General features: G+C 41.7%; 1 protein-coding gene across 1 annotated transcript in view; it reads left to right on the top strand.

Moving 5' to 3' along the window:
• The first annotated feature begins 562 nt into the window (after positions 1–562).
• Positions 563–23739, top strand: part of LOC137285287 (uncharacterized) — a 32251-nt gene continuing 9074 nt past the window's right edge. Inside the window, exons 1-27 of the mRNA XM_067817616.1 lie at positions 563–686; positions 3986–4038; positions 4441–4610; positions 4791–4951; positions 7565–7721; positions 8090–8336; positions 8755–8828; positions 9388–9537; positions 9869–9974; positions 10591–10739; positions 10871–10978; positions 11650–11716; positions 12494–12594; positions 13154–13309; positions 13701–13823; positions 14890–14985; positions 16043–16100; positions 17294–17443; positions 18049–18128; positions 18242–18351; positions 18704–18808; positions 18908–18986; positions 19519–19636; positions 19884–19964; positions 20316–20425; positions 20756–20869; positions 21349–21510. Of these exons, the coding sequence (XP_067673717.1) occupies positions 649–686; positions 3986–4038; positions 4441–4610; positions 4791–4951; positions 7565–7721; positions 8090–8336; positions 8755–8828; positions 9388–9537; positions 9869–9974; positions 10591–10739; positions 10871–10978; positions 11650–11716; positions 12494–12594; positions 13154–13309; positions 13701–13823; positions 14890–14985; positions 16043–16100; positions 17294–17443; positions 18049–18128; positions 18242–18351; positions 18704–18808; positions 18908–18986; positions 19519–19636; positions 19884–19964; positions 20316–20425; positions 20756–20869; positions 21349–21510 (3123 nt within the window). The 5' untranslated portion in view covers positions 563–648. The remainder of the gene's footprint in view (positions 687–3985; positions 4039–4440; positions 4611–4790; positions 4952–7564; positions 7722–8089; positions 8337–8754; positions 8829–9387; positions 9538–9868; positions 9975–10590; positions 10740–10870; positions 10979–11649; positions 11717–12493; positions 12595–13153; positions 13310–13700; positions 13824–14889; positions 14986–16042; positions 16101–17293; positions 17444–18048; positions 18129–18241; positions 18352–18703; positions 18809–18907; positions 18987–19518; positions 19637–19883; positions 19965–20315; positions 20426–20755; positions 20870–21348; positions 21511–23739) is intronic.

Below are 23739 nucleotides of genomic sequence, written 5' to 3'. Positions count from 1 at the left end.
CCGACCACAGCATGTACGGGGACAGGGAGAAATATCCAAGAACTAACCCGAAAAACTAAAACATCAGTAAACGCCAGGTAGCTATGTACATCAAAAGATTCCAAACACCATTCTAGAAATCACACCAAAACGTATGTCTCTGATGTTAAAGAAGGTTTTCATCCATGTATTGTTATCGTTGCTCCAACTTCTAACTGCTGCTATAGACGCTGACATAAAGGCGTCCGGTGTGTTGGTCCGGGGTGTCCCTTGTTGGTTCGAGGCCGCCCCACCGTTAACACTGTCAACCAACACCGACTGGGCAGTTTTGTTTTGCAAAAGCTTGAAGCTTTAGACTCAACTAGTCAGCAAGTACCGCGGTCTATAAGCTCACGTGTTGAGTTGGTGATAGGTTTTGAGTCACCAGCTGAGCCCATATTGCACCGTCACTGTTGAGGTCCTTTCCGACGAACATTTCCCGACCATCAACCGGAGGGGAAGCTGATCAGGTACTCGACAGGAATCACACCCGAATGATACGCTGCGCCGGTCGTTAGCAGTGTGCACGCATATACCCATTTATAAGACCGCTTATACATCCGGGCATTTCTACACTGTCTGCAGCAGGCAGTGACAACACAGCCGCATTGCTCACAGACTGTTTGCAAAATGCCAGTCCTTGGGAGTGCGAAGATCACAAAGAGAAGGTAAATATTTAAATATGTAAACTTTTTCAGTCTGTAAGGAATGTTTTCTAATGAATCCATTCAGACACTGTATTGACTGTTCTGCAACCGTCAGTTCATGAATGCGTAATTCATGAGTGAGTGACTGTCTAATATAACGATTAGAAAGCCATTAAAGACATACCTATTATTTCACAATGTGCAACATGAATTAGTACGCCCTTTGTGGTTTAACCCATTTTTCACTGTGCTATTCATGGAGTATGTAGACTGGTCCGCCATCATGCAGCCACTATACTAACTACCTCCTAATGTTTCGTTTACTTGGGGAACGATAGTGTAGAGGGGTATTTAATAAACGCTAAATAAACATGCAAAATGTGAGAGCGGCAATTTTACAGAAACGCGTCTGCACGTCAAGGCGATTCTGAATGCATATTCTCTGAGTGTAAGAATGCAGAATGTGCAAGTCACGCTGTTTGGCAAGGCTCCGTTCCAAGGTTCAAGGTCGCTGGTGGTTATCGACTCAGCCCCCCAGCTCAGGCATGTCAAGCAAAGGGTTGCGTAAGCGGACAGACAATAGACATGCAGAAACATGGATAAAAACGCATCTCGCTACGGCTTTTATTCTATTTACTGTTCCCATTAATTCTAAATACTGAAATGAAAAGGTGCAACGTTTACCAAGTAACTGTTTCATCAGCTACATCGTCAACATTTTCTGTCTTTGGGTGTGGCGGTGATTATGATAACGCCATTTGTCCTCACGTAATCAAAGTTCCATTCTTATCAAATCTTGAGTTTATCCAAATCATATTCTTGTACATATTTGTATATTTCATTTAAGTTTTATTGTCACCCTTTGCGGTGAAATCAGCATCAACAAACTACCCTGGCGCATTTTTGGTCAGTCTGGCTTAAATATTCGTCTTATGAATATTGTTATGGAAAATGAGTCATATAGCGAAAAGAAATGAAACACTTTTCTGGCAATTGTACAGCCACATTTGTAGCATCGTGGTGTTTCCAGCAGTTGGAATGTCATCGTGTTTTCTCTTGATGTGGGATAGGTGTTACAGGACACACGTCGTCAGTAAAATGTTTGGTTGACAATGGCTCGGAAAGTAATGTATAAGCGATACATATATAGTGATCGAGTTCAGTATGTTTATGGAACGGTGTGCGTGCGCGTGTGTGTTTGTTTGTTTGTGTGTGTGAACGTCTTGACCTCGGGATAGAAGGAGTACTGAGTACCCACTTCCAGAGTTGCTGTGATGACAGTGTAAAGTCATAACAGGTCTAAATGTGGAAATCAAACCCAAGATCCAAGGATACCAGCAGGAGACGAATACTTAGAAATCCTTTCCATAACGTCACAACAAATCGTTTACGTAACGGGCCTAGAATGGTGGAAAGAGAGGGCCGAGAGAATCGTACTACCCGGAACCCGATCTCTTATCTCTGTAATCTAGACGTAGTTCACGAGTGAAGACGTTCGTCCAAGTGTTTATGTCTGTAAGTCTTCCCTCCTTGAAACATTAGCTCCACTTGTCATTTCGTAACTCGTGACAACCATACATTAAGATGCACTACATGAGAGCGGGCGCAAAGTGATCGTTTAGCGTGATAAGTTGTCATGAGCAATTGTACAGTCTGTGCCTTGTTTCATACAGAAACATGACATACAGGATAAAATGACGAACAAGAAAAATGATGTTAGCTCAGTAACAATTAGTCTGTCAACCAACATTGATGTTACAGCTAGTGCAGCTTGACTTGATCAAGTGAATACTAATGCATTGCTGTCAGTTGGTTGTCTACATGTCCGAACAGCTCAGTGAGACAAGGTCGCCATTGGACATCTTAGCGTCGAGAAATGGTCAAAAGCTATAGATGGCTTGATGTTTCCGATTTGTGCTTTAACGAATCCGTGTATGCATGTTTCAATTGTATGTTTGCTGTCAACAATTAAGCCTGTTTCCATTACAGAACTGTTTGTTGCTTGAATACTGAGAAGAAATGAATAGCAGTTAATACTTTCGTTGCTACGGAACATTCAGAACATATCAATTAGTATAAACACTTTGTAGTGAGTGGCAAAAGAAATAGAAATTGCGCAGTAAGCGTCTGTATGTTAAACATACTGCTCAGGCCACCTGTTGAAACCCGGACGCCTTGTCATCGACTTGCTGGTTAATACTAATACGCAGTGTCATACCTCTCGGTATATTGTCTGAATTCACATAACCATCGTAATTTATGCATAATATTGAGCAAATAATGCAGTCAATAGCTCATATTACGCTGTCTTTTTTTCGCTGTCTGTGCGTTGCCGTGATACCGTCTCGATTCTAGGTCAGTCGGTGCTCTACTGCAGTTAGAAGAATGTGAATCTAAAGCCAGCGAGAACACGAGTGCAAACATATATGAGATGTTTTCAACTGCAACGTGATGACAATAATAATTCACCACACATAGACACCCACACCCACACCCACACCCACACCCACACCCACACCCACACCCACACCCACACCCACACCCACACCCACACCCGGAGATACTATGATACGTGTGAGCAAAGTCAACTGGGCATGCCACCGTTAGTCACCCTTAACAACAAGCATAAGAAGCTAAAGACCAAAGCGGCGTCTTAAAATGTGTAAAAAAATCCATTTCTTGATGTTAGACCTCTGGTCCATGAATAGCTACTCCATGAAGATGACCGTAGGCCAGGTTATGAAGGACTATGTTTTCTCCCTTTCTGTGATTGGCTGATAAGTCTCTCGTGCTTGATTTGAATTCTGTATGTGTAGAAAGTATTTTGGATTAATATATGTTCTTTGAAAGTATCTAGTTTTCATTTAATAATTCACATGTGTGACCGGAACCTTTATCGGAGGGTCATATAATATTTGAGTAGTAAGATGTCAGTCGGGTGACGTCACTATGGGGTTTGTGTTACGTATTGAGAGAATGGGCAGAATATGCATCAATTGTATTCTGACATGGTGAGATGTTAGGTTGTCTAAGGAACTGACAACTGTGCACATACCTATTAAATTGTACGTCCTTAGAATCCATTGCTTGACATTCTGAACTCCATCGGTTCCCAATTGCGCAGATCGATGCTCATGCTGTTGATCACTGGACTGTCTGGTCGAGGCTCGATTGTTTACAGACAGCCGTCATATAGCTGGAATATTGTTGAGTGCGGCTTAAAACTAAACTCACTCACTCATTCTGAACTCTGTACGACATGGATGGAGTCCTCTCTGTGTACATTTTCTTCATGTCAGTATTCATTGGGTGTTTCACAGGACGGAGGACATCAGCCCCATCAACTTCTCCATCAACGGACAACAACATACAGGTATGCTTCACACAGACAGATCATGTTATTACATCCAGCTTTTGCTGCCCACTTTGCACTCATAAAGCCGATGGCAAATTTCGGCTACATCATTCGCACCATAAATGGCCTTGAATGTTGTAAGCTTGATGACAAATGTCTAGCAAAACAGATTTGTTTCTTGTTTAGCGTCATACTCGGCGATATTCCAGCAATATGGCAGTGGTCTGTTATTAATCGAGTATGGACTAGACAATCCAAGCCTGCGAGCCCCAGAGTCGGCAGTTTAGATAAGCATGGACTTGTAAAAAATTCTAATCATAATCTTCATGGATACAATAATACAGAAATACATTGCATCACTATTAATGCGCTAAAGAAAGCAGAGAGACCATGTGTATGTTTGGGTTTATTTGACAATAGTGACCGGCGAATATGACGTGTCGACATCCCTCAACGACTACATCCGAGACGGCGCGGGTCTGCCAGGGACCAAGGTGATGTGTAAGGAGGGAGGGTGTGGCTGCTGCGCTGTCACCGTCACGAAGCCGGACCACAGCACCGGGAAGGACACATCGTTTTCCATCAACTCTGTAAGTGTAGGAAACAATCTTTGTAAGGTGTTAAAAGGTGGCATTACTGCAAAGTAAAGCAACAATTATATCAGCAAGTGAACCCTCATTTCAAAAAATTAAGAACAGCTAAACTTGTAAATCTTGGCATTTACAACATCGGCTCCGTGTATTACTAATATTGTTCGTTATCACTCCCAGTGTCTATGTCCCCTCTACTCTGTGGACGGCTGGAAGATCACTACAACGGAGGGTCTGGGGAACTCCAAAGATGGATTCCACCCAATACAGAAGAGAATCGCAGAGTTCAACGGCACTCAATGTGGCTATTGTACACCAGGGATGGTCATGAATATGTATGGGTAAGTGAGGGTTCAGTACACAGGGATGGTCATGAATATGTATGGATAGGTGAGGGTACTGTACACAGCGATAGCTATGAATATGTATGGACAAGTATGGTTAATGCACACCAGGGATGGTCATGATTATGTATGAGTAAGTGAGGGTACTGTATACCAGGGATGGTCATGAATATGTATGGGTAAGTGAGGGTTCAGTACACAGGGATGGTCATGAATATGTATGGATAGGTGAGGGTACTGTACACAGCGATAGCTATGAATATGTATGGACAAGGATGGTTAATGCACACCAGGGATGGTCGTGATTATGTATGAGTAAGTGAGGGTACTGTATACCAGGGACGGTCATGAATATGTATGGGTAAGTGAGGGTACTGTACACCAGGGATGATGTTTGGATAAGTATGGTCAATGTAAACGAAAGATGGTCCTGGATATGTATGGTTAAGTGTAGCTACTGTGCAGCAGAGATAGTTATGAATATAAAGGTAAGTGTAGCTACGGTGCAGCAGAGATATTTATGAATATAAAGGTAAGTGTACCTACGGTGCAGCAGGTGATAGTTATGAATATATAGATAAGTGTAGCTACTGTGCAGCAGGTGATAGTTATGAATATATAGATAAGTGTAGCTACTGTGCAGCAGGTGATAGTTATGAATATATAGATAAGTGTAGCTACTGTGCAGCAGGTGATAGTTATGAATATATGGATAAGTGTAGCTACTGTGCAGCAGGTGATAGTTATGAACATATAGATAAGTGTAGCTACTGTGCAGCAGGTGATAGTTATGAATATATAGATAAGTGTAGCTACTGTGCAGCAGGTGATAGTTATGAATATATAGATAAGTGTAGCTACTGTGCAGCAGGTGATAGTTATGAATATATAGATAAGTGTAGCTACTGTGCAGCAGGTGATAGTTATGAATATATAGATAAGTGTAGCTACTGTGCAGCAGGTGATATTTATGAATATAAAGGTAAGTGTACCTACGGTGCAGCAGGTGATATTTATGAATATATAGATAAGTGTAGCTACTGTGCAGCAGGTGATAGTTATGAATATATAGATAAGTGTAGCTACTGTGCAGCAGGTGATATTTATGAATATATAGATAAGTGTAGCTACTGTGCAGCAGGTGATAGTTATGAATATATAGATAAGTGTAGCTACTGTGCAGCAGGTGATAGTTATGAACATATAGATAAGTGTAGCTACTGTGCAGCAGGTGATAGTTATGAATATATAGATAAGTGTAGCTACTGTGCAGCAGGTGATAGTTATGAATATATAGATAAGTGTAGCTACTGTGCAGCAGGTGATAGTTATGAATATATAGATAAGTGTAGCTACTGTACAGCAGGTGATATTTATGAATATATAAATAAGTGTAGCTACTGTGCAGCAGGTGATACTTATGAATATATAGATAAGTGTAGCTACTGTGCAGCAGGTGATAGTTATGAATATATAGGTAAGTGTAACTACTGTGCAGCAGGTGATATTTATGAATACATAGATAAGTGTAGCTACTGTGCAGCAGGTGATAGTTATGAATATATAGACAAGTGTAGCTACTGTACAGCAGGTGATATTTATGAATATATAGATAAGTGTAGCTACTGTGCAGCAGGTGATACTTATGAATATATAGGTAAGTGTAGCTACTGTGCAGCAGGTGATATTTATGAATATATAGATAAGTGTAGCTACTGTGCAGCAGGTGATAGTTATGAATATATAGATAAGTGTAGCTACTGTGCAGCAGGTGATATTTATGAATATATAGGTAAGTGTAGCTACTGTGCAGCAGGTGATAGTTATGAATATGTAGATAAGTGTAGCTACTGTACAGCAGGTGATATTTATGAATATGTAGATAAGTGTAGCTACTGTACAGCAGGTGATATTTATGAATATATAGATAAGTGTAGCTACTGTGCAGCAGGTGATAGTTATGAATATATAGGTAAGTGTAACTACTGTGCAGCAGGTGATACTTATGAATATATAGATAAGTGTAGCTACTGTGCAGCAGGTGATATTTATGAATATATAGATAAGTGTAGCTACTGTGCAGCAGGTGATAGTTATGAGCATATAGATAAGTGTAGCTACTGTGCAGCAGGTGATATTTATGAATATATAGATAAGTGTAGCTACTGTGCAGCAGGTGATACTTATGAATATATAGATAAGTGTAGCTACTGTGCAGCAGGTGATAGTTATGAATATATAGATAAGTGTAGCTACTGTACAGCAGGTGATAGTTATGAATATATAGATAAGTGTAGCTACTGTACAGCAGGCATGGTCATGAATACGTATGAGTAGGTGTGGCTTCGGTACACCAAGGATGGTCATGACTATGTATGGTTGGCGTGGCTACTGTTCACAAGGAATGATAAAAAATATGTGTGGTTGGATGTGGCATCTATACTACGGAGATGGTCATGAATATGTATCGCTAGCTACTGTACACTGTATGGGTGTGTGGCTACTGTACAGCGGTGGTTGTCATGAATATATATAGATACGTTTTGTGTCTGTAAGAGAGCTCAAACGACTGTCTAAAAGTAATTGTACTTTGAAAAATCAACATTTCAGAATCTTACAGAGGAACGCTACCCCAACTGAGCAGGAAATCGAGGATCAGTTTGGAGGCAACATCTGCCGATGTACCGGGTACAGGCCCATCCTCGACGCAATGAAATCCTTCGCTAAGGATTCCACCATTCCTGGAGCGTCATGCATTGACATTGAGGCAAGTTGGTTTTGCGTATCACAGTGCAGATCTTCGTGAGAGAAGCAAAGAAACTCTGCAATGTTTCATTTAGCATTTCCTGATAACCTTTGGCTGTGATTCGGGAACCACTAAGACTGCCAGTGGTTAAACGTGCTGTCCTTCAAAGCACTGCAATATTTCCAAATATGAACAGAAAAAAAAATGGTGCATAAGAAACATATTGAAGTTTGGGTCTCACTCTACTTTTACTTTTTACGTTAATGAATCTGTGTGACGGTCTGCTTTATGGCGATGTGAAGTTTCTAATTCCTATCTGATGTTGCAGTTTATATTGATAAATCTCTGGTAAATAAATAGTTGCTGACTGACTTGTGTTTGATTTGCAGGATTTGAAGATCTGTCCCCGAACTGGCAAAGCTTGTGAAGGACACGGCGACTCGTCCAACGGATCCTCTGCTAATGGAAGTTCTGCCAATGGCTCCAGTGCTAATGGGTCTTCCAGTAGTGTCGGGTTCCTGGTCAAGACGGGTGGAAAGAGTTGGTACCGACCCCAGACTCTCAAGAACCTGGTTCGAATTTTTCAAACCAACAAAGGAGCAAAGATTCGACTTGTGCATGGAAACACTGCGTCTGGTGAGGCTTTAAGTAGTGGGTGAGTCCGTGGTGAGGCTACGGGGAGGTGTGTAATTGTAGGCTTTAACACAGACATTTACCACTGTGTCGAAACACACACTGACAGGAGCTTACAGACCTAGAACGCTGTGAGGAGATTATGGGGATGGAACTATGCTTCTGGCATGTCCAAGTGAAGTCACTGACACCCAAGACACCGACCATAGCATATCTGAATTCTGGTGTTATAGTTATTACATCAGCATCACCTTAACATGTGGACACTGTGAATACTCAGTAGTTTCTACTTACCCCTTATTTCCATGTGGCAAAAACAACTTCCCACACCGTGAACGGCAGTGACACTATTTGTTTGATTTAGGTGAACATGTTTCTGAAGAGTATGTCACATGATCAGTATGATCTACTCGTGTTTCAGGCATATACAAGAATGAAGGCCCTTTCGACGTGTTTGTGGACCTACACGACGTAAAGGAGCTATACAAAATCGAGGTATGTTCTGTTCACAAAAACGTAGAACTGATTTAGTGTCAACTTTCTACGTTCCGAAGACAACTGAGTCGAACGAACGATCCAGTGACTGACGTAGTAAACATGCAAACTGAACACTGTGAACACACAGTTAGTCTGACTCACAGCCCCTGAGCCATATCATCGTCCTGACAGTCCTGTCATCCCTCCAATGTTAAAGCCTTAATGACGCATGTCTGGATTTCCTCAGAATCTCTGCTGTCTCTGGAGTCCTTTTCAATCTATATTGGTTTATTTGTTACAAGCGTATTCCTATATGTTCAAAGAGTTAGCATAAATCTAATACACGTGCACATTACACATTTCTGAAACTTTTGATTTGCTTTCAAATGTTCGACTCCGTTGTCGTAACGGTCTTACATGTAGATATCCAGCTGCGTCCAGTATCACCATATTGTCCCCAGTGGTCTTCAGGCTGACTTACAGGTACCAGACAGCAAAAATACATGTCATGCTTCGTATGTAAAAAACACTTTAAGATATTTTAAGGCAAAATACTAACATTCATTTTGTGGTTTAGTCCTCTGCCAACAGCGTCAGGTTCGGGGCTGGCCTGTCCATCTCCGACCTGATCGAAGCCCTGCAGAAGAGGGCCGACGACAAGGGCTACAGCTACTTCAGCGGCATCGCCAACCACCTCCTCATGATCGGCAACGTCCTCGTCAGAAATGTAATCGTCGGCTTATATACCTTGCCTATGTTTTCACCTTTTTACTCACTGTCATTACCTTTACTCGAGATGCTAGTCAAAAGAAACGCCTGGGTGTCATTGTAATGTGGCGATTAGAATCGATGCATGGTACAGTTTGACAGTACAGCCGTATATGGCGTTTCCTGGGACACCACAATCAAGGAATACACAAGTAAAACGTGTCTATTTGATGTAAAGCATAAGCTACTAAAGCTTATGGTAAAACTACAGATGATGATTCAGGTAGGTATGTTTCTTCGCCTGTTGTGCGTGCATTCGGTAACTCTGAATGATGTTGTATGCCCTCCAGGCCGGGTCTTGGGCTGGTAATCTGATGATCAAGAACGGACACCCCGACTTCCCCTCCGATGTCTTCACCCCTCTAGAGGCCGCAGGGGCCAAGATATTCATCCTGGGTGTGTACACTGCCACGTGATAGATGCTCGAAACGCTGTCTGTATCTATACATTCCACGAATATTTATAGGTATGGGTTACAATAGCCATGAGTAACATGCAGCACACATTTGGTACTGCTCGTCATGTGCGGGGTACCCGTGAAGATCGGGGTTGATACTGATTTTCAGTAACCCATGCTTGTCATAAGAGGCGACTAACGGGAGTGGGTGATCAGACCGGCTGACTTGGTTGACACATGTCATCTTGTCCCAGTTACGTAGCTCCATGTTCTTGATGTTGATCCCTGCATCGTCTAGATCAGACTTGACAATTTACCGACCACCGCCATACAGCCGGATTTAGTAAACCTAAACTCACTCACTCATTCATGCACGGATTATGTCACCATGAAATAGATCCTAGATTCCTATGACAATGTTGTTGGTGAGTGAGTGACTACAGCCACATCCTCGGGTTTCCGTGTGTTCCGGACCGTACTTATCCTCAGAAGTTGGGGTAATGTCATATTTCTGTGATTAGAATATTGTGCCAACATGCATTTATGAGACAACTCTGTCTATTGAGACTGACAGCTAATGTTTGTATGACGTGGTGTTATGTTATGCATGTTCAGACAGTAAGGATGGGAGTGTCAAGTCTCACACTTTGACCAACCTCGCCCTCAACTTGGACATGACGGGGAAGATCATAACGTCTGTGGAGCTGTTCAAGCAGGTGGACAAATACAGATTCCGGTCTTACAAGATCATGCCAAGATCACAGGTATGTTACTTCCATCTGTAAAGATAAAGGTACATTTCAGTGATGTAATACCCCTAATTAAAGTTAATCCAGCAAGAATTAAACATTCCAATGTGTTGTGTGTTAACGAATGTGCTACACTCATCTTCCAGAATGCCCATGCTTACGTGAATGCGGCGTTCAGGGTCACTATCGAGCCATCGAAATTCCAAGTGCTCGGAAAACCTTCCCTGGTGTATGGGGGAATTGATAAAAACACGGTGAGTTATAGCAGTAACAGTGAAAGTCGTTATGGCAGCAGTGGTGGACGTAGAAGTTGTAGTTGTAGTTGTAGAAGTGATAATACGAGTAGTAGCTGAGGACATAGAAGTTCTAGTTGTTGTTGTAGTAATAGAAGTATTTGTAGTCGTTAGTGGTGGTATAAATATTTACAGTTTGCCTGTAGTCAAATCTGTAGTGCAGTGGTGAGATGTTTGTCGTGTAGTAGGAGATATAGCTGTTGCAGGATGTTTCTGTGTTAGTGGAGGTGGTAGTGATGTAGGTAACACCATCAGGAGAGGTAACGGCACCAGGAAGAATGTTTTAATGACTAGGACCATACTGTAGACACTCCAGTGAGATACTAAATTTAAACGGGCATAAGCAACACATATTGCAATACGAATATGCACCTTATACATAAGCCGTATGGTTCCACCATTAGATCTTCGTACCCGGAAAAGAACAGGATGCTAAAGTTGTTATTAAGACAGTGATACACAACGTGATGGACAAGGAGAATATATACATGAAGAATATTTGCGTTTTATGTACAACCTATGATGTTCTTCATCATACCTTCTCGCTCTTAAATGAAACTCACATAGATGAAAAAAAAAACAAAACAAGAAAAAACAAAACATGCCCGTCATGTTTCACTTTGTTCCCACAGATACATGCCACGAAGACAGAGGAGTTCCTGGCAGGGAAGTGTCTGACGGATCCTGCAGTCCTGCGCGGTAGGGGGATATTACTGATATTCTTTTTGTTTACTTCGTTAACGGCAGATATTTCTTACACGGTGATATCAGTTGCAGTTATGTTACGTAGCTATTTATTATTATGAACAGGTAAGTTCTGAAAATCTTAGCACCATATCGTGTTTCCCGCAATCCGCAATGTGTACAAAGGTGAGTGTGTATGGTCGTCATCCACAAATATCCAGTTTTCACCCACCAAAAAGAGACAATCTACCACGTGGACACAATGGTGTCTGCGTCACTTACTCCGACTCTGTCTGAAGACCTACAGAGTCAAAGCAAAAGTGAACCCAAAGCAAAATATGACAAATATGATATTTACGGATCCGTAGGTTCCTAAACTTGTTTACTGGCTATGGATCCATGATATTCTGAAACTTCATGGGTGAGTAAGTTGGTTTTTGCACCGCCTTTAGCAATATCCCAGCAATATTATGGCGTTGGACACCAGAAATAGGATCTCACACTGTGTCCCCATGTGGAGGATCAAACCCTGGTCGTCGGTGTAACGACTATAAAAAACCCAAACTAGTAACAACTATTTCAATGGAGCAGTCGATTCGAATCTCTTGATAATGTGCGCTTTTGAGACCAGTAATCACTCTATGAAAGGAAAGGACGAACGATGACTGTATGGTATGAGATATGTGAATCTTTAACTTAAAACATCTACTATTGGTCATCTTTGTGAAACGATCTATCACACTGACCCTCCCACACGTCATATATCGTTGTGATTACTTTGTTATGGAATAGGTGCCCTGGAATCTCTTAAAACAGAGTTGAACCCCGACTACGAGGAAGTGCTAGCAAGCGTTGAGTTCCGAAGAAACCTGGCTGTTAGTCTCTTCTACAAGGTAAGAACATGGAGTGTTTGGCGGGTGGGAATGGAACGTTTTCCATAGGCTTCTCATAGGCCAATAAGAAGGTATTTGTTGCTTGAAGGACTGGACTGCCCATTGGGGGAAACGGCAGCTAGCCGCGTTTAATGATTTGAACGAGTCCAGTAAATAGAACAGATAAAACTTGTATTTGACTTTCACTACAAACACGGATCTAGGCTTTATGACATTTAAACTATTTGTGAACTGCTCCAGCGGAATGACCAACTGTTTACACTATCTTCCTGTGTCACTGTGTTAACTTGTGTCTTAGCAGTGATAACTGGGCTAATCCTGCTAATGTATTGAAGACAAAGACGCCATTCTATTTATGACATTGAAACTGGTAACTGCGTAATGCCCAACACTATCTGTCCCGAGCCAGAGGCAAAATGTGTCTTCAGTTTAATTCTGCTCATGGACATGTATAGACGTGAACAACAAAAAAAAGAGATTTCAGTGTGTGCGTGACAAGATGTGGGAATGTTCGAAGGACCCTAAGTCTATTCAACAATACATCCGAACTCTTCTTCAGTTCATCCTCAACATATGCGAGTCCAAGACGCCGGTGATAAAGTCCGGTGGGGTTCTTCTGGAACGTCCAATATCCAAGGGCCAGAGAGAATTCCCAGAGCAAAAGGCGGAATGGCCTCTCAAGCAACCAATGCCAAAAATTACTGCCCCATTGCAGGTGTGTCCATACTTATACTCTCGTCCATCGCTAGCTGGGATAGTTTCAGCCATAGCTATAGAATTGTACTCATCCCACTATTACATTGCCTCTATAATCCGCTTCACTAAAGACTGTCGTGATAGTTCAAGTATTGCTGAATGGCGTTTGACAAACTACCCTCACATTATACCTTTTGAGGCTCTTTATATTGTAACCCGTCCCATAATTCCATCATTCCAATCGGCTTGGATGGACCATGTAGTCTGCACTTCATCTTGCCTGTATGGACAGTCTGAACCAAGTATTCGCTGGTCACACCATTGTACTTCATTTTACTTGCATTGACTGTCCGAATCACGGATTCGCTGGTCACACCATATGTATTTTATGTATTTAATGTTTCATCTAGGCTTCTGGCGAGGCAGAGTTCATCAATGACATGCCGTCCTCGTCAAAGGAATTGTGTGGATCTTTTGTCCTGACTTCTGTTGGCTGTGGAACTATTGACCACATCGACCCTTCGGAAGCATTGGTAAACAACCTCTTACGTTTATGAATATTCTACCTGTAGAATACATTTACATGGACTGGTTAAATGGTGTACGTGTTCTACATAGATGGAACATACTGCACAATGGGTTGTCGTTTAACATAAGTTCAGTTCAACCAAAATGAAAAGTTAAAATTCTTGACAAGATATGACAAAATCAGTGTATACTTCTATGAACTTACGGTCAGAATGCAATGCATAAGTTCAGTAAGGAAAAGATAGTCCAAGACCAGGAAGCGACAGCAAGACCTCCCTGACCGTGATTGCGAGTCCTAAGTCGACGCAATTCGAGAAATGGAGAGCTGGAGTCCTACTATCCACCTGTGCCATCAGAAGGCTGCTACACGTTGTCGACGGCCGTTGGCGTCAATGGAGACGTTGTAGCGAGGCGTATCACCGGGAGATGAATTGTGCGACTGAACTCTGTGGTAGCGGCTCATCAAGTGACGATCAAATTGTTGACCAAGTCATGATGCCCACACTTTCGACATGGTTCATAGTCACGTTTGTGTATACTCTTCAGCTCCTTTGTTGGTTTAACCAGGGTAGACTGCGTTAGATTTACCTTAAATATACTTGTGATTGTGTTAGAGGTACCTTAAATATACTTGTGATTGTGTTAGAGTTACCTTAAATATACTTGTGATTGTGTTGGAGTTACCTTAAATATACTTGTGATTTGGTGTTCATGGCATAAACAGTATGAGGTGCACATGGGCTTGTATTGATAAAAATAATACGTCATGGATCCGGCAAATGTACACTGTTTTTTATTGATATGTATAATGATATCAGTGTACGCTTGCAGGACCCAGGACGTATATTTTCATACAAGCCCCTGTGAGGTAGTTTATTCTTATTTATGATATAAAGGTGTGGGCGGTGTTTGTTCAAATAGCGCTCTTTCCTTTGCATATTTGTCCGCGAAGTCGAGAGTTCTGACGTGTGTGATTGTGCGTATGATGTTTGTGCGTGTTTGTGTGTATGTTATAAGATGATAGCTGAAGGGAGGTGAAGGAGTTACTAACCATTCTCTTTGTACACGCAGCTGATTCCAGGGGTTGTCGACTTCATCACAGCCAAAGATGTAGTGACGAATAACTTCATGCCAAGTTTTCCAGGGGTGCCGATAGTCCCAGAAGAGGTAAATACGGTTGAATGACAAGTCTCCAAGACACAAATTGAGCAATTCGTCACACGTCCTACAAGCGAGTTCACTCACGTGTGTTTTTGTATTGCTTGACTTCGTCTTTTGTATCCTCATCAAAATTGTGTATCTTCGACAAATAAACATTTTTGTACAGATTACAAGAAAACCTTCATACCTTCTAAACCGTGTAGCGGGTTCGTAAAGAAATGTGATCTAAATGTTAATGTATGTTAAATAGACTTTTACAAAGGTAGCATTTGTCCCGGCTAGTACTATTCGCAAAAAACAAACAAAAGAAAACAACAAACAAACAAAAAACCCAAACAAACAAAAAAACCCCCCAAAACACACATTTCACAAGCAGATATGGTGCTTGACACATTGAAAAACTATAACTTCCAAAAGATTTAGAATTTTATACAAATGATGATGTCTTTACGTTAAGCGTGTGAGGTAATATTACATGTCACAGCGGAAATATCTCAGCCATATCGTGATGAAAACAATTTATACACTAGAGATGAAAACATTCTGAATATGGAAACTTTGCGGAGAGTAAAACCTGTCAACGGTGGGCAGTAAAAACACTAGAGTATCACAGACATGAATCAAAACAACTGGCATGTAAAACTATAATATGTTAATTAAAGAAGGCAATGCAATATATAACACAAGCTACTGTACTGGGGACCATGGGGTCTTACAGTACTTTCGCTCCCTACATGGGCCTTGGCTGGATTTAAGTCATCCCTTCAGTCACTGGCGACTGTAGTGAAATGTAGCCATAATTAACAACAACACAAATACTACCCTTAGAATCCTGGTAGGTTGTAAATGTACTGTTATAGTTTCAGGACTGTCTGTAGTCATTACTGAGCAATCAGTGTCATCCAAAACTCTCATACATTGTGAATCAAGCAATCGGCAATATTTTGTACATCAAATTGCTCGTTCCTAAACAAGAATCAGCGTCTGTTGAAATTTCCGTTTCAGTGACAATACAAAGACAGATGGTAGCCTTGGTGTATTTCTGTACCTTTTCATTTTGCAGCTGTTTTGCAGTGGGGAAGTGAAATACTCGGGGCAGTCACTTGGGTTCATAATTGCAGGTGAGTGGACGTCACTGGAGTATATTTGGAAAGGCAAGGACATACATGACAGGGAAATTGTGCCACAAATGTCCACTGACAAATGTTGTAAATGTGAAGGGCATTCGTACAGGAGTTCAGACAGTTAGTCGACAGTGTAGTGTTGCTCTGCCCTTAAAGACGATGTGGCAGCTGTTAACTCATGATGGTTAACAGAAGTGTGGGGTTCTGATTCTACGGGTAGACAGCTTGCTTCATTACAGCATGTATCTGCGACATTTGGGTGTAGACAGTTACACCATTATCGAGCAGTGGTGCATAGCACTGTAAGGTAGAGCAGTTATATACTATGTCAGCACTTTGTTATAGACAATTCGCAACGAAGCATATTAGCAAAATTCCGTTGCGGTATATTACTGGGCATATTTAAACGACCTAAGACCCTTGTGGAAGAACGCATGTGTAGTAAATGTAACAGTAATGAAATTATTTCCTTGGCACGCTGTAGTTTTTATTCGGGTTATTACGGAACGGTACCAAGTACACCCTTGTCGACCAGGTAACTCTCATTATGAGACAGCCACAATATTAAAGAACCAGCCGCCCCCACCACCCCCCACCCCTACACATGTGTAGGCGTCGTTAAGTTAACCTACCTTTTCACTATTTACCTTCACTGTGTTCTTCCTGTAACGTCGGGGACCAACTTAGCAATCCCAGTAATATTACATTATTTTAATACTACACTGTTACACCAACTATAGATGCTAGTAATTTACTAATTTGAACTTTTGTGTTTATATGCAATTTAGTGTCTCATAGGCCGAACTGGTCAGATGTTGTACTTTAGCTCAAGCCAGAATTTTATGGTGTTTTTTCGTGATTTCGTGATATACAACGTGTGATATTTAAGTAGCAATCTTCTTCTTTCTCTTCTATACATGAGTACAGTTATGTCACGACACTTGGTCTGTGGTCGGGAGCTTTGTTCTTTGTAGAGGTTTGGCGTTCTTTAATTCTTACACCATGGCTATATATAAAGACTGTTATATACGATTTACCTACCAGGAACACCACATCAATGTTGCCCATCCATGTATGAAGAATTGGTCTATGTGTCTGAAATGAAGAAGACGTGACGTAAAAACTATTATACCTCCTTTGACATGTGGGGATGGCTTGAAGGATGGTAAGTGTGAATGCATTTTCTTCAGAATCCCAGGCACTTGCTGATGCAGCAGCAGACAAGGTGAAGGTCACTTACAAAGACGTCAAACCCGCCATCGTGACCATCGAAGACGCCATTAGAGAGGAGAGTTACCATGCCAACCCTATGTTGGATCATAAAAACGGAGATCCCGAAGGTAAAGACGACCGTAGCCATGGTTGCCACTAACACTCAACAGTTAATAGTTATTGCCGAATTTACTTTCCGGTTTCCTCCATGGACGCAGATCGCCAAACACAATACTCCTTATTCCATGGAAAATTAACTTCCAAAAATGATTCCACATCGAAAACGAATTTATTGGGATTTGAAAACAGAGTAGGTCCATGCAGGTAGGTATTACCACAAAAACATTACTTGTCGATCGCAATGGTTACATACAGAATGCGGATATGGCCTTATGCTTAAAAAGGAATATCACTGCTGTTTTCAATATGTATATATCACATTCAGTTACAATGATACGTACTCTCATTTGATTCCGAGAATGTCAGATGAATCAGCTACAGAGAACTGCCAGCCTCCGATCAACACCGCTGTGGGATTTCCCTTGTTTGTTCGCTGGTTCCAATCGTTATGAAGTATACCCTATAAGGCATTCGTTTGTCAGTAGCAGTCAGCTTAGTGGTGCGGACGTCATTTTGGGAAACTGAGTACAAAGTGGATAAGAGTCATTCGCTATTGGTAAGGACCCACAATGACAACTCTTCACACAGAATGATGAAACCTATTTCACTTCAGATGCACTGAGCAAGGCTTCTCGCAAACTGATAGGCGAGTGCAGGCAAGGAGGCCTCTATCATTTCTACATGGAAAATAACGTAAGTTGCCTATACTTTAGTATTTATTTCTAACGTGTTGCATTTAGAACATAATTCCATATACATATGTGTTATTAAGTTATGAAATGAAAGTGTTTCACTGCTTCCTGCAGGTGGCGCTGGCAGTCCCTGCTGAAGACCGTCTGGACGTGTACACTTCCTCCCAAGGCACCGATTTTGCTCAAGCAATCCTCTCCTCAGTCCTTGGCAAACCCCTCAACTAGTATGTATCAGACACATTTCGTTTTGAGTTCCAACAAAGTAAGTAAAGGGTATTTTACCATTCTTAAATTCGACTGTAACTATCGTCACTGGAAATTGAACATTGATTAAAATGTTGTTTTTCCGACCACCTACATAGAACTCTTGTGAAAAGCATTGAGGACAAAAACATTCCCTTCCTCTTGGGTTCAAATATGCCACCATATTTCGTCAATGTACATCAACACCTCTGGTATATCCACTCATTTTAAAACCAAATGTTTCCATAACAAGCAATACGTACGGGTGCTATAAATGATGTATCCATTAAGGAAAACCTGGACGTAAATATATGAATATTTTTCTGTGTTCAGCTTCAACGTTTGCACTCCTCGAGTGGGTGGGGCATTCGGAGGTAAGGCGTTTTGCTCCATCCCTGCTGCTGCTGCAGCTGGCGTGAGCGCCTATAAACTTAACAGGTGAGTATGTACCTACTTACACTTATTACGGCAGATAGTAACCTACAATTTCACAATAGCATTGTTATATATTATTATATACAACTTGATTATTCCCAGGCCGGTGAAGTGTAATGTTGGCCTGTCGGCGTCTATGAGAATGAACGGGAAAAGACCTGCTCTGTCAGCGAAGTATGAGGTAAGTAGATTGCGACAGTATCTTGACACCTTTGGTAGGGATCGGGGTATGATGAGTCTAGTCCAAGTTGTGCCATGGTCGGCTGTTGGGTCGTCAGAACTACTGCCTTGCCCTTAGTTCTGGAAAGGGTCTTCGCACGATATGTTGTACGACAGCTTCATGATCACCTAAAAGTACGGATTAAGCAACTTATTGCCCCTTACCTTCCACACAAACGCACCAAAATACACTGCTTCATCCAGCTTTCACCTATAGAAATACCGTTTCGTGAATGTTTTCGTGCACGATTGACGAGGAATATAAAGATCAGTTTCCTAATTAGCCACGTAAGATGTGTGTCCTATTGTGCTTTATACTTTGAGTTAGTTACAACCGAAGTTGTCGATGTGATGAAATACGGTGGTGTTTAAGACCTTTTAATAGAAACATCAACTTGTACTTAAACAGTCGCGTAACATACGTGGTGTACATGCCTAGAATATAGTGTGTTTTCTCCTATGTGGACCTTGAATAATTCTGACTTCTGTAACAGGTGGGATTCGACGACAGCGGCCGCATCGACGTCATCTCTTTCGAAATTTACGTGAATTGTGGCCACACTGCAAACTTTGCCATCATGTATCACGAAATCCTAACTCACATTGACCAAGGTAAGTTTCCCCTACAGGAACAATCTGTGCCTCTGAGACTGTGTTCCAGTCACTTGTTTTGGCACATTGTGTTATCAACAAGTCACTGCTGGATGCTGTGACCTTTGGTGTTTGATGCACGGCAATGTGCTTAGCCTTCAGAAGCCAAGCAGGCTTATGAAATCCAACTTAACAGTTTTAGGGATAAATCTGTCTTTTCATAAAGGACTATTTGGTCGGACATGTACGTTTGTTACTTATGTTCCAGGTTACCACATCCCCAACTGGAGAGTGAAAATAATTCTCTGTAAAACCAACAGAGCGCCTGGACAACCAATGCGTGGACCAGGTACTATAATTATAATTTATACTGTTTGTCTCTGTCTTACTTGAATCAGCCGGAATGACGTTCTTACGCGTGTTGTCTTGAAAGGCGTTTACATTTAGTCATTTATTTATTACGGACATTCTTTACACTGGCATTTCATTGCATTGATGTCAGGGGCAAGGGTGCAGCTTTGTGGCTAAGGTGTTTCCTCGTCACTTTGAAGGCCACGGTTCAATTCCCCACATGGGTACAATTTCTGCTGTTCCTCCCCGTGGTATTTGCTGAAATATTTACACGCAACACGTGCTGTTTTCATCTTACCATTAAAACGACATACCATATATGGAAGTATATAGTGTTATCCTTGTTCAGGTCCCTACCCAGCCGGATTCTTAATTGAGTCCGTTTTGGAAAATGTGGCCAAAAGTCTCGGCAAAGTTGCAGCTGATGTGAAAGAGGTCAACCTTTACAAAGAAGGTCAGGTAAGATGTCTGCACGCACATGGCGTTACATTGGGCATCTGTATGTGCATGACGTCACGTGGTGTACAGGATGTTGATGAGTGTTAATGTCCAAGCTGAAACTTCGCAAATAAACTGTATGTGAAACAATGCAACAAATCGATTTGACATAGTTTACCAATAAATCTAATTAACAATAAAAATATAAAACTGTCTCAGTAGTAATTCAATAACAAAATAATATAAACGCACTATCCAAGCTCCCAGTAATAGCAGTACCCAGGGTAAGAATGATATTTAGAAATAAAGTGAAGTAAGTTCCAGGTATTTACCCCCTGTGTCTGTTCCCAGACGGACATACTTGGCCACGAACTCAAGGACTGCACGCTAGGCAAGTTGTGGCAACAGCTGAGACAAACGTCGGAGTTCGACAAACGACGGGGAGAAATCGACACCTTCAACAAGGTTTGTCCCAATGTGCACATGACGGATGCTACTCGTAAGATCAAGATATTCACGGATGCACGCAATCAAAGCCTAAGTCTAATCAAGTGTGTAAACTCCATGGGTAAAACTGCTATAGATACGACACAGGGTAATGGTAAAGTAATGGTAATGGTAGCCATAGCGGAAGTACTGACTGATATGTCACAGCTCACCGGTCGTGACTTCCACGTTACGTCGCAGTATGGTCATTTTGAATGCATGAAAATGTGAAGATAGAGGTGAAACTGGTCGTGTCAATACCTACAGTTTTCTGATTACACTCACGTGCATGGCTTGGGGTGGACCTGCAATTTTCTTAGTACACTCACATGTACAGCTTGGGGTGGTCAGGGCAGCTGATATGGTTACCGTATGTCATCGTATCCCACGTGCATGAACTGATGGCCATTATATCAACGCTAGATTGTCTAGACCACACAGGGTTTTTTGGTCTTCAGGGAAACCTCTGGAAGAAACGTGGCATCACCATGACACCAGCTAAATATGGATTTTTCTACATGGGTGCTGGCCTGTCTGTAGACGTTGCCATATACGCCAGAGATGGCACTGTCACCGTCTCCCAAGGGGGCGTGGAGATGGGACAGGGACTATACACAAAGGTAACAATATAATCTTCTCGCATCCAGTCACGTCACGGCCAGTCCAATGACATTAAGCACATAATCACAAAAACCGTGGCTGAGAAACGTTTTCTGGGAATTGTTCGAGATGTGTATGCTGGTGCTGGTGCTGGTGCTGGTGCTGGTGCTGGAACTAAAGAACTGTTTGAAAATGAAAAGTACACAACTGCAGAATAACATATGTCGAAATAACCCACATCCATCTAACTGGGCGTTCAGTGGGATGCGGAATTCCATGTTTAGTCGTAAAATCGGGCAAAATAACTGCTAAAAACCATAGATAGACTATAGATGGTAATTAGGTCGCTCAGTCAGGTATGACGACAACTCACCTGGCAAGAAATACAGGCACAAGGGGTCATCTCAAAGTATAATAGTCATAGAAAACTTAAAACAGCGCGCGCCATCGTATTTAATGTGTCAAATATGTTGGTAGCATGACCACCCGAACATCCGCAAGACTAGATGTTATTTGTAAATTGTTATGCCGTTTACGTCCAAATTTTAATTCCCATATAGATTTACCCTATCTTAGCTGATATCTCTTTACCCCCGCCCGACCTCAACCACCGACTGCGACACCCGTCCTGGTTTTGTTTTTGAGACGACTCCCCCTACTTGTTTGTTTTTGCAGTGATAGTGGGACTCCATGGTAACTCCATCGTTAAAAGTTTCAGTAGTAAAGTTATATTTTTCCCGCCAGCTGTCATTTAGTGAAGCTAAGTCTAATTTCAAAACGGGTATTGAAGGGGTGTCCTTTGTAACACAATGTCATCACTCACTAATGTGCATTACGTCATGGTCTGTTCCAGATAAGTAGCTGTGGGTTCAGTACTCCGTCAATCACTCCACAGTGAAGTCCTTCTTCGCGTCTCCTTTTTCATTATCTCCCTGCCACTGAGACTATGCCAAACTTAGTTTAACAGATATTTCTTTCACATATCAGCTACATAAATTGTAGATTACAAATGAAAAAGAGCAGTTATTTTCTATTTCCGACATTATTTTGATTCCGCCGAGTCGTATTTGAGGAAAAAAAAAGTCAAAAAATTTGCATTGCATGTTTTATATATTATGTTTTTATAAATAACATATACGCGTGAGTGAGAATACAGTGTTGATAATGGACTTCATTTGTGCTCAGTGTATTTCAGTGATATATTCTTCTAGTTCTTGGACATAATACTTTGACTTGTCGGTGAAGATCAGGGGACTAACAGGCCGGGTTGGTCTGCTACATTGACGTCAACCAATTCTTTTGCGTGTAAGTCCGGTAGATTACAAAGTTTCATATTTAGATAGTGTTGAGGACTTGTCTAACCATTTTAGTAAAAAACATCTTTGGTTTCTAAAGCCCCTGTCGCCAGTTTTTATTCCCCGGCATGTAATGTGGGGGGATGTAGTCGACGCCTAGTCCATCCATAAACATTTTGTTTCCGGAGCATAACTCAAAAACCGTTCAGAAATCGGCAGATATAACTAACATAACTTAAGTTGGTGCCATTTGCTATTTACATGTTTATTCAAAACCACAATACGTTTGCTGTGCCAGACCTTTCCTATTCCTTTGGTGTAGTTGACTGGACAAAGCAAGACACCCAGAGTCTTGATAGTCTGACCAGAAGGATCATGTCTGATAACAGAGCACACCACCCTCGTTCCTCTCTTAATTGTTTTTATATGGCAATCAGTTCTGGGGGTCGGGGTTTGATTAACGTGGAAACTCGTCATGATTGAATTTTATTGCGTACGTTTGCACATATTTATCGGATGATCCTTCGCCTGGATGAAGTCGGCAGGTCTCAAATGTAAAAACTAAGGGTTTCCTCTTTGTCTCTTCTCTCTTGCGATCGCCAGAATGTGATTCTTAATCAAAATGTTAACATGAAATGTCGATTATGTAATGAATTTACATTGACTGTCAGTGGATGCCCTTCTTTGGGAAAAACGGGATATCTTAAAAGATATGTTGACATTGCTCGCTGTTTTTACCATCTTCTCCGCCATGCCTGTAGCTTTGACTCCGAGGTCCATCCATTGTACGACCCTGAACGACCCTGTCCAGGGAGTTTTTTCTTTGGAATAGGGGCAGATCAGGAGAGTGGCCAGGTTCTTCACCGGGAGCACAGCCCGTCTTACATTCTGGGTAATGTAGAAGGCTGCAATGGTTGGGAGCCTCCATATTCTCCGGAAAGGTCTTGGTTGATT

This window comes from Haliotis asinina, chromosome 5 (genome assembly GCF_037392515.1).
Source record: "Haliotis asinina isolate JCU_RB_2024 chromosome 5, JCU_Hal_asi_v2, whole genome shotgun sequence".
NCBI classification, from domain to species: domain Eukaryota; kingdom Metazoa; phylum Mollusca; class Gastropoda; order Lepetellida; family Haliotidae; genus Haliotis; species Haliotis asinina.
Note: the sequence above shows the minus strand (reverse complement) of the source record. Positions and strands in the feature narration are given on the sequence as shown.